The following is an 11,815-nucleotide window of genomic DNA, read 5'->3' on the forward strand; positions in this document are numbered from 1 at the left end:
ATTCTTATATTAATTTGTGGTATCCCACAAGACAAACAAACAAATAAAAAGACTAACTAGCAATCTTAATATGTATATTCAACATTATTAGGATTGTTTGTATCATAATTGGTAATCAATGTTTATATTTTAATTTGTTATTTGTATATTTAATTAGTTTTTGTTTGTTGACTAACAATTAGAGCTATAAATATAAAAAGTACCCCTATATATAATAAAAAGAGCTTAGAGAACAATGAATTACAAAAAATCCAGCCAAACAGAAGAACGGTAGCGCAATTTAAATAAAACTATTGATAAAAAAAACTATTGACAACATACTAGAGACCTTTTACCAGTATGGCTACGTCACAATTATTGTATCAACGCCGAGTTATTGTTACACAACAAATTCCCATCCCTAGGATTCAAACCCATATCAATAACTAAGATTCATTATAAAAGCAAAATCTATTTTTAATTTAAAGGGGGTAAAAAATATTTAAAAAATTAAAATTTGGAAATTAAATAAGACATGCTAGATATAATCAAAAACTAAATATGAATTTTTTTAATGCGTTTTTTTGAAAAACATTTAACTTTTTTTAGTTTAAACTCAGGTTGTCAAAATTATTTATATATAAATTTAATGACTTGTAAGAAATGTTCACTGTGATTAAGAATTTTAGCTTTTATTCAATATTTTAACATTAAGCGTTAATTTCGGGATTTGTAAAATAATTGAAAATGCGTACAAAAAAGCATAATTGAAGTGCTATTCATAATAAAAAAAAAGGTTACGGTTTTTTTAAAAAACTTAACTCTTGTTTTTAGAAGGTTAAATGAAAAGAAATTGTTAAAATAACTAAGAAATTAAAATCTTAGCAGGAATATATTTAAATTACAAACAAAAATTAAAAAGAAATTTTTAAATGTTTTTTAGGAGATATTGATCTAGTAGATGGTGGTAAAGAGAGGTTTGCATCTCTAAGCCTAGTGAATCCTGATAGAGTCTTAATTTTCTAAATGAAAAATAAAACTGTGGTATTACAATTAAATTTTAATTTTACTTAAAAAATTTACTATAAAGATAATTTTGAATTTTAAACCATGCCTTTTATAAATAAAAACCATAATAAATTATTAAATAAAAATATAAGTTATTCTAAAACCAAGGAAAAGGGGACAGCGATGATAAATTCCTAAGCTCATTAGAGTTTAATTTAGGACAGGTCTCATTTATTTGCAGAACGCCTAAAAATCTAAATTAATAATTTAATTTTTTTTTAAAGACGTTTAATATAAAAACTATTAAAATGCACAACATATATATATTTTTTACAAAATAATAATTTACAATTTGTTTTTTTATAATTTACTAATAATGTCTGCTAGTACGTTGTAAGTTACTGATTAAAAAATGTTTCAATTTTAAATTTTTTACAAAGCTAAATTGCAATCAATAATATTTCTTTTTATGTCTTCCTTTTAGAATTGATTTCTGCTTAATTTATAAGAATTAACAATAGTGAAAATTATATTAGCACAAATCAAATTGTTTTAATTTTTACGTATTTAGTATGAAAACTTAATAAATCTTTGTCAAAGATATTCTTATTTAATACCAAATACAACTTAAAACAATTATTAATAAAAAAAATGTGTTCAAATTTTGCTTGTAATTTAATGAAGATTTTTCTCGCAATAATTCGATATTTAAATAATAAAATTTTTTTGCAATGAGTAGTTTTAAATTTTAAATATTTATTTAAAATTTTAAGTACGATAAATACGTTCTTTAAATATTTTTTAAAAAGACCTAGTATTTATGTTTTTTTAATTTTTTCTCACATACAATTCATTTCCTTTTCACTTGATAGATTAATATAGTAAAGCATTATTGACAATTTGTTGCAACTATTAGTAATTAAGCTTGTTATTAAACTTTTTTTTTATCCTTAAAAATTTGACACATATTCCAAGAAATAATTATTTATTAAAATTATATATGTTAAATAAATTCATTAATTAAAAAACAAAAAATTCTTTTGCATTTTAATAGTAGAACAAAAATTTTTACGTATTTTTTTATTGCTTATATTTATCTCTGTGATAATCAAACACACAAGTACGTTGTTTGTTTAATTATTACAGTTTGTTTGTTCAAAAAAAAACAAAAGAAAGACTTTATATTACTTTTTTAAAATAACCAAACTATTCATTTTAGTCAATCTTATGTTTCTCTTATTTGTTCGCTTAATTTTTTATAAAACTATTTAAACGATTACTGCCTAGAAGGTTTTCAAAGATGAAGAATAGTAAAAGTTACATAATTCTAAGTCGTATTATCACTCATCAACAAAACACGAAATTATCTTTTATAATAACAAATATATCATAAAAAATCGGCTTAAATAGACTTAAGTATAAAAATGCTATCAATTTAAAAAAAAATATTATTTAATCATTTTTTACTACATAAAAATTATTTATATTTGTCTTGAATCAAAATTGTACATTAAACCAAGATTGTAGCGTTTTAGAAAATTATAATAGAAAAAACTATGTTGTTGTTTGTTATGGATAGTCATAACGTATTAAATTTATTGGTTTCATCGTAAACAATAATTTTTCTATAAAACATATAATTTAGAAAATCTTAAGTATTATTGGTCTAAGTAAAGATGTTTGTAACACATCTGAAACCTAAAATATAAATAAGAAAAAATTGAAAAAAAATGGAATCAAATAAACATTTTTATAAAAAGGTTTTTAACCTTGGTAATCTAACTGAATATTACCTAAAATTTAATTCCTTTCCGGATGTCTCCGACATTGTTAAAAGAGTCGTTATTGAAAAATATGGGAATATTTAAAAAAATAAATATATATTAATTTTAGTCAAATATCTCTTCATATATTGATATCGAGACATCAACATGTTATTGTACTTCCAATAAAATATTTAAATATTTTTTAATCTTCTGAATTGTGCATTATTCTTTACAGAGTAAAAAGAAAAGTTATTTAATAAAAATTCCTTCTCCTTTAATTTATCATACAATACAATCGGCCTTGAGAATATTATTTTTAATCTATCACAATTAATTAAAGGAAAAAATATTAAGAATTTATGTTATCAGTAAAATATAAATTTTATTAAGAAGCATTTTTCTTAAAGCTGCGTTTGTAATACGTTACACCTAAAACGAACATCGTTTCAACCTAGATTCTATTTCTGTGAAATTAATTTTAATTAATTAATTATTTTTTTCACATTTATGCCATTATATCTTTCATTGTAAAATATTTTACTCAGAATTTTCTCTTTATCATTATCAAATTTTTAATTAGTTTAATTAATTTTTTTTGTGGTAATTAATTTATTGATTAAAGTTAGATTTGACATATTGAGTCCATTATATCATATCTTAATTTAATACAAAATGTTATTATACTTGTAAATTTAGATAAATTTTAAAAATATTTATGCCGTTAAATGTTATTTTGGTTACAGGTAGTTTTTTGTTCAACTCCAATATTAGATTTTAATTTTTTAGTAGATCTAGAAAATTCATCAAACTACTTAAAAGCATTTGAGAATAAAGAATTATGTGAAAATGAAGAGATGCAACAAAAGAGCCAAGAAACGACTGAAATAGAAGATGAATTTGCAGATAAAAATCAATTTAGTTATAATTTATTAACAGATTGTACAGATTTCATAGAAGAAAGTTTAAATAGTAGTTATAAAAAGGTTGATTATGATTTGTTTGATTTTTCGTCATCAATCACTGCAGAGAACAGTTTGGTGCCATCCAGTTGCACAAGAAGTACATCTATTACTAATGTATGTAAAAACCAATGTTGTGTGTTACAAGAACCAAGAAACGACGCAGCACGTCTTAAAATTCCAAACAGTAATGAAAATGATACAGCGGAACACTCTTACATTAATACATCTTTGAATGATGATACTAATTTACTATTACAAAAAAATCAAAATAATTTAATACAAGAGCAATATGTTAATTCGGAAAGTAACACTTTTTCAGAAAAAAATTATTATGATTTGATTTCATCAAACTATCAAACTTACCATTTAGAGAATAATAGTATAAATTTACCAAGTGCTGTTCATACAGATGCTTCATTTAATGTTGGTGTTTCGTCTACGATTAATAACCCCGAAAGTAGTTCTTCTTTTAATAATGCTTACAGAAATGATAAAAACGTAAAAGATAAAAGGAAAAAATTAAAAACCAACAAAGTATCTAATATTGAAATAAATGGTAATGAAAAGGCTTTGAAATCTAAAAGAAAAATAAAGACTAATAGAACAACTCTAAAAAGTCAATTTACAGCGAGCGCGCGCGAACTTTATAAGAAATACAAGAAATCTGAAAAGAACTTTAGAGAGTTTTTTAAACTTAAAATTAAAAATCGAATGCCCCAACATATTAAGAAACTTGAAATATCATATCTTTCTGATGACCTGAAACAAGAATCAATTCTTGCTCTAAGAAATCTTTCAAGTTTTTTAGATACTATAAATGCAATTAGAATTAGTACGTGGAAAACTAAAAATAAGGAAGATTTTTTAAATTCATTAAATCTAGCATTTAATCAATTTAGCAGGTATCCAGACGTATCTCAGAAACTTTTAATTTTTAAATTTATTTGTAAAAATTTACATAGGGTTTATGATAGCGGTTTTTGTTTTAATTCTTATTGTAATTTTTATGAAGTTAACAGGTTAATATTTTCTGTTGAAAGAAGATTTAATTTATTTTATAGTAGACTAAAAAAATTAAGGGATGATTTTAAAAAAAATGATCAACATTAAAATTTTTCAAAGGCTATTTGTATTATTTATTAACATAATTGCTCATTACATCTATTCTTTTTAGTAATTTATTTTTTTTGTAGTAAAATTAAAAATAATTAAATATTTTTTATATTTAAAATATCGATAATACATGTAAGAATTAATTATATTTAAGTAATTAAAACGTGTAAAAAGCTAAAGCCATGTATCAATCTTTTCAATTTATACGTAAAAAAGATTCGAAAGCTGGAAATATATAATTCTGCGGTATTAATATTTATCCGTAATGAAAAATTCATTTTTTTATATTTTTAAAATAATAAGTGTTATTTTTTACCTCTAGCAGCGTAGCGAGTAGATAAAATAAATCTTTACACAATATTAATTTTAAAAAAATATACAACCTTTTATAGTGCAAAAAGGGACACAAATATAAATTCATTGGAATTTTTTACAAACGGGTTTTGATATTCTACAAATACGTTAGATTTTTATACTTGTCATAAAGTATTGATAAATTTTTTTACATTTAATGTGAAAACAAAGAAGAGGGCTTTTAATATAAATAATAAATAATAATTATAAAAGATTTGGTCTTAATAGAGTATTATTTTTACACCAAGTTTAGTAGCTTTACAGAATCCGGTTCTCTCAGTCCCCCTGTTAAAAAAAACAATTTTAATAATTTTATAAAAGATAAAAAGTTTTTCTGTAGTATGCCGCTATATAAACAGAAATTCTATTAAAAAACTTCTTTCCTTAAGCTTAAGTTAATCTCTTTCTTGCTTATATTTAAACCTTAAGCTTGTTATCATAAGATTCTTTGTGCTGAGTATGAACGCCAGAAATAAGCTCTACAAAATTATTTTTATGACAAATGGTGTAATAGTCATATAACCTAAGTTAGATAAACTTCTATAAGCTTTTCATTCCCCGGTGTGTATAATACTTCCGGCTTTAACAATAGAACTTATTATAGGAATAAGAACGCCTGCAGATCTAGATTCTACAATAGCACATAACCCGATGTAGTTTTATAATTAGCTACGATGCAGAAACACCAACAGGCTTGTACGGATTTGCCTCTATGATAATTAACATTATAATTCAACTTGGTTTTATCTATCTGACCAAAAATATAAGAACATTTCAGATTTATAGGATTATTTATGAAAAATGTTACAATTCGTTCGTTATAATTTTTAAGCATCTTTATTAGTTTTCTCAATGCCTGAATGTTCAATGGTTTTAAAATAATTATCACCATACGCGTAGTAATAGGTTGTTTTTAGTATTGTTTTAATACCAGCTTAAAAGAGAAGAGCCAAAAATTGGATCGCAGAGAGATAGTCCTCTGGTAGTGCTGACAACCGCAAAAGCAGGATCTTGATTCGAACTTATCAGAAATTTAAAATTTTGCATGAGGCGCATATTTTTATAACAAAGCTCACACATCTGCTCATCTTTAATTAAATTTTCACCAAAAAATGCAGTTAAAATTTTGTTTTCATCTGCTGCAAAAATTAAATCTTATTCTGTTTCTCTCATTAATTTATGGTTAAAAAATTAAAAAAATTAATATAACAATCCGTTTTATGTTTTAACCAGCCTATCAACAAAAAAAATATAATTATATAAAGATTTTTTATAGCATTTGTGTTAAAACTAAATTAGGAATTTTTTTAACCATATAAAATTTTAACTAAGAAATATAAATCGAAGATCTAAAACACATAAAATATTTATAACCATATATCCAAAAGATTGTTCTTTAAATATGAATAAAAAGATTTAACTATAACACACGCCGTATATTTGTAAGTTCTATGCTTGTATTATTTTACGACACAATTTTGAAAACACACAACCCTCAAAAATCACAGTTATAGAATTTAGTTAAGAAATTAACAAAATATTGTTAATTTCAATTTTGACCAGTACAAAGTGCCCATAATCAAGCATGTTTGTAAAAGTTTTGGCTAAACTCTTTAATGCTATGACAAAGAACAAATACTGTATAAAATGTCTGCAGACGAATTTCGACAACTGTAAATACAAATAGATTAGTCCTTTGTTGCTAATAATGTCAAGTAAAACTGTTAATATTTCTAGTATTTGACAGCTTTTTCGAATGACATGCCAACGTTTATAAAATTGCTTTGTTATAAATGATAACCACTCTGAGAGGGTTAGGATAAATTGATGAAAATTGCTTGAATATTATATTTTGAGTATTATTTAGACCCAAACTTGTCTAGCTTTACATAATATTTAGCAAATTCATAAAATTATAGATTTATATTTTATATAGAATATAACAGGTTTATTAAATTATTATTAGTTACAACTAAGTTTGTAAACGTCACATGGACATTTTATAGTAAATCACCTTTTATAAGACATGCATAAGGTATGCTATGTACTCTTTTACAATAGCTAAACTTTCGCAAATAATGACCAAAACAATTAAAAAGCGTTTTACAAATAAAATAATACATAAAGACAAATTCTTGAATTTTAACTTTTTTAAAAATAAAAGTTATAAAAGACAAAGAATACTACATTCTAACAGAATTAATATACACAATTAAATATTAAGTATAAAAATATTTAAATTAAGAGTTTCTAATGGGATGAATATAGAAGCTTTAGTATTGAAATGAAGAGTTTATAAAAAACTTAAATGTTGATAATTAATTGAAAGATATAATACAAGCTCTAGTAAATAAACTGGTAAAGAGAAAAAATAAAAATTAATGAATTATGCTTTTGAGAATTGAATATTTTTTGCTTGTTAGGCTTTGTAATTTTTAACATAAAATTATTGATTTGAATTGTGTCTGTCTGAGTTCATATTGCTTCGTATTCTTTCATCCTTAGCATTCCAGCTAAAAATGTATTTTTATTTATAAATAGATTTAAATAAATAAACAAATAAATAAACAATTACTAGATGAAGGTGCTGAAACTAAATGTATAGGATTCAAATAGAAAAGGAAATATTTCTTTTAGAAAAAGGGTTATGTAAACAGAATAGACATAAAAAAACAAATTAAGAATGTGATCATGTGCTAGTTGTTCATGACAACAATATAATTTTTATTAAAGCTTTATTACAGTTCAGTTTGTATAACGTTGTCAATCAAAATAAGCATGGTTCTGAACCAGTAATCATCACTATTATAGAGTATATGTTTATTTATCAAAATTTTTACAATTTGTGATCGTTTTTTCACTGTAAAATTTTTCTATTCATAATGTAAAATTTTTTAAAAAAATTAATTTATATTTTTTATAAAAATTTAATTTATATTTTTTATAAATATAACTTTTTTTTCATAGTTGGCTACGACATAATAAAAAATGTGTTGCATAAATAGCAAAAAAAACTAAATATTTTAATTATAAATATGATAAATTTTTAAAGTTTTTTAAGCCGTTAAATGTTATTATGGTTGCAGACAATTTTTTGTTCAATGGGAATATTAGATTTTGATTTATTTGTAGATCTAGAAAATAAATCAGATTACTACACAAAAGAACTTGAGAATAAAGGATTATATGTGAATGAAGAGATAAAACAAAAGAATCATGAGCTGACAAAAGCTGAAGAAGAATTTTTTTTTGAAAACCAATCTAATTCTAATATATTAGATGATCTGACAAATTTTATAGACGAATGTTTTGATAATGGATATAAGAATGTTGATTATTATTTAAGTGATAAAATGTTGTCAACGACTTCAGATAGTAATTCAACGTCAAAAAGTAGCACAAGTAATCAATTTATTACTAATAAATTTAACAAACAATTTTGTACAATAAATAAATCGATTAATGACATAACAAATTTAGAAGATGGCAATGGTAGCCGAAAAGCTAAAGCAGAACATTTTAATAAAAATGAATTTTGCAAAAATAATACTAATCTATCATTACATTCAACTCAAAATTGTTTATTACAGGGGCAAGATATTAATACAAAAGATAATACTTTTTTCCAGACAAATGATAATGTTATTGTTTTATCAGACCATCAAAATTACCTCGAAAAGACTAATTGTATTAATAAACCAGATAATGCACAAATTGATACACTATCTAATGTTATTTATTCATCAATTAAAGAACCAGAAAATAGTAAATCTAGCATTAATGCTAACAAAAATAATAATAACGTAAAAGTTAAAAAGAAAAAATCAAAAACAGATAACATTAAAAATGAACAAAAATCCGATAATAAAAGCAAACGGAGAAGGGCATTTTTTGCTGATATTTTTGTAGATAACGAGATTACACTTTATAAAAAATACAAGCAATCTGAAAAGAGTTTTAGAAATTTTTATAAAATTAAATTTAAAAATCGAATGCCGCAATTTATTAAGAAACTTGAAATATCTAATCTTTCTGATAGCTTGAAACAAAAATCAATATCTGCTCTGAGAAATCTTTCAAGTTTTTTAGATACGATAAGTGCAATTAGAATTAATATGGTAAAAAAGAAAAATAAGGAAGATTTTTTAAATTCATTAAATCTAGCATGTTATCAATTTAGCAAGTATACAGGCGTGTCTCAAAAACTTTTAATTTTTAAATTGATTTGTAAAAATATACATAAGGTTGATGATAGCGTTTTTTGTAAGGTTTCTGGTTGTGATTTTTATGAAGTTAAGAGGTTCCTATTTTATATTGACAGAAGATTTAATTCATTTTACGGTAGACTAAAAAAATTAAGGGATGATTTTAAAAAAAATGAATAAATATTACCGTTTTTAAATGTTTTTAGTATTATTTTATAACATAGTTGGTCACTGCATTTATTCTTTTTAATAATTTATTTGTTTTGTAGTAAAATTTACAATAAAATAATATTTTGGATGCCTAAAACATGCATAATGCTTTATGCAAAAACTTTTCCTTAGTAATTAAAAACCGCAAAGGGCTTAACCCGTGTGTCAATCTTTACAATTTATACGTAAAAAAGATTCGAAAGTTAAAAATATATAATTCTACGGTATTAGAATTTATCCAAAATAAAAATTTATTTTTTTTTATATTTCTAAAATAATTAAATTTATTTTTTACTTCAAACAGCGTAGCGAATAAACTAAATAAAACTTCATACAATATTAGTTTTAAAAATCTAAATAACTTTACATAGGAAAAATGGGGCTTATATATAAAATTTTTAGAATTGTTAACAAACGGGGGTTTGATATTCTACAAATACGTCAGATTCTTATACTTGTCATAAATTATCGATAATTTAATAACATTTAACATGAAAATAAAGAAACAAGTTTTAAAAATAAATAATAATTATAAAAGATTTGGTCTTAATAGAATAATATTTCTCACCAAATTAAGCATTTTTACAGGATCAGGTCCTCTCAGTCCCCTGTTAAAATAAACAATTTTAATAATTTAATAAATAATAAAAATTTTCATCAGCAGCTGCTCTCTAAAGATTAATTCTAATAAAAATTGCCTTTCTTTAAGCTCTAATTACTCCATTTCTTGCTTATATTTACATTTTAAGCCCATATTACAAGATTCTACCTCTATGACCATTAACATCATAATTCAACTTGATTTCATCTATATATGCCCAATAATATAAACAAATTTTAGTTTAATATGATTTTCAGTGAAAAATAAAGCAATTCATTCATTAAAATTTTTACAGCTCCTTTAGGAGTTTTCTCAATACCCGGATGTTCAATAATTTTAGAATAGTTATCACCATACACATAGTATAAATTTGCTTTTAGTATTGTTTTAATTTCATTTTTAAAAGAAAAAAGCCAAGAATTGAACTGCAAAGAGATAATTGTTCGATAGTAATGACAACCATAAAAGCACGATCTCAATTCAAACTTATCAGAAATTTTGAATTTTGACATGAGGAGCATACATTAACAAACTTACAGATCTTTTTATCTCTAATTAAATTCTATACAAACAATAAAGTCAAATTTCGTTTTCATCTGCTATAATTATTAGATCTTTTTCTTTTTGTCTCATCAATAAATTTAAGGATAAAAATTTAAAAAAATTAATTATACTGTATGTAAGAACCCGTGTTATTGAGGTTAAATTTTATAACAATATATAACATCCCGAACCAAGCAATTAGGCTTATATCTCCCTACCTTTTTCTTATAGCTTTCAGATCATAATGCCTTTTCTTCATCAGTTTTTCATTCTTTAATCTTACTATATACTAATCTCCAGGATATGTCTCAACAATTTTCCTTTTGTCTATAACCCTTCCTTTAGTATACCTGCTACACTTAAGCAAATTTTCACTTTTAGCAATTCTCACCTACCCATTTTTCTCAAGTTTCTCGCGAAAACGGTTCTTAAATTCATTGGGATAATTCTCTTCAAAACTATTCTATATTATTACCTTTCATAATTTATCATTTACTGCTTCTAATGATGCGCATCCAATTTCAATGTAATTTCTTGTATTATACTTTTCTATAAATTCTGCTAATTTGTCAATAAATCTTTTCTTATTGCTTTTTAATATACTTTCTCTGATTGTTCTAATAATCTTCTAAACTTTACCGCTCGCTTGTGTAGAATTCAACGCTTACTTTACAATGAATCTACATCATTTAAATTACAATACAATTTTCTTAGTAGATCATTTTGAAATTCTTTACCGTTATCTGTTACTATTGTCTCGGATTTTTTCCCTTATCTATATAAATCTTTTATAAATTCCACTTTACCCTGAGCGCTTTTGCTTCTTAATGGCCAATCTCACATTCTTCTGGTAAAATAATTAACGATTACCAGCATAAAGTATTCTTCTTCTTTAAACTCTATTAAATCAAACTTAATTTTTTTCAAGTATCTAGTCGTACTTTAAAGTTTCATCCACCCTCTAGTTTTCTTATTGTATTTTTGGCTAGTCTCAGAATTTCTAGTCTTCTTTTTTATATGATCCTTAATATCCGGCCAATAGTAATCATTTCCTAAAACATTATAAACTGCTGT

At 23.6% G+C, this 11,815-nt stretch overlaps 4 protein-coding genes across 4 annotated transcripts; 3 read left to right on the forward strand and 1 right to left on the reverse strand.

The window, feature by feature from the left end:
• Positions 1 to 3,478: 3,478 nt before the first annotated feature.
• Positions 3,479 to 4,825, forward strand: AAJ76_980004563 (hypothetical protein; the record flags this gene model as incomplete). The annotated part of the gene is made up of 1 exon (XM_024476695.1): positions 3,479 to 4,825. The coding sequence occupies one exon, from the start codon at positions 3,479 to 3,481 to the stop codon at positions 4,823 to 4,825; it is 1,347 nt and encodes a 448-aa protein (XP_024329958.1).
• A 3,425-nt stretch (positions 4,826 to 8,250) lies between these two features.
• AAJ76_980009335 (hypothetical protein) lies at positions 8,251 to 9,567 on the forward strand (the record flags this gene model as incomplete). The annotated part of the gene is made up of 1 exon (XM_024476696.1): positions 8,251 to 9,567. One exon carries the CDS (start codon positions 8,251 to 8,253, stop codon positions 9,565 to 9,567), a length of 1,317 nt encoding a protein of 438 aa, XP_024329959.1.
• A 521-nt stretch (positions 9,568 to 10,088) lies between these two features.
• On the forward strand, positions 10,089 to 10,217 carry AAJ76_9800011173 (hypothetical protein; the record flags this gene model as incomplete). The annotated part of the gene is made up of 1 exon (XM_024476693.1): positions 10,089 to 10,217. The coding sequence occupies one exon, from the start codon at positions 10,089 to 10,091 to the stop codon at positions 10,215 to 10,217; it is 129 nt and encodes a 42-aa protein (XP_024329960.1).
• A 1,466-nt stretch (positions 10,218 to 11,683) lies between these two features.
• Positions 11,684 to 11,815, reverse strand: AAJ76_9800012899 (hypothetical protein; the record flags this gene model as incomplete). The annotated part of the gene is made up of 1 exon (XM_024476694.1): positions 11,684 to 11,815. A coding segment is annotated over one exon (132 nt), but the record flags the coding sequence as incomplete, so codon positions are not given.

This window comes from Vairimorpha ceranae (assembly GCF_000988165.1).
Source record: "Vairimorpha ceranae strain PA08 1199 chromosome Unknown NODE_98, whole genome shotgun sequence".
NCBI classification, from domain to species: domain Eukaryota; kingdom Fungi; phylum Microsporidia; family Nosematidae; genus Vairimorpha; species Vairimorpha ceranae.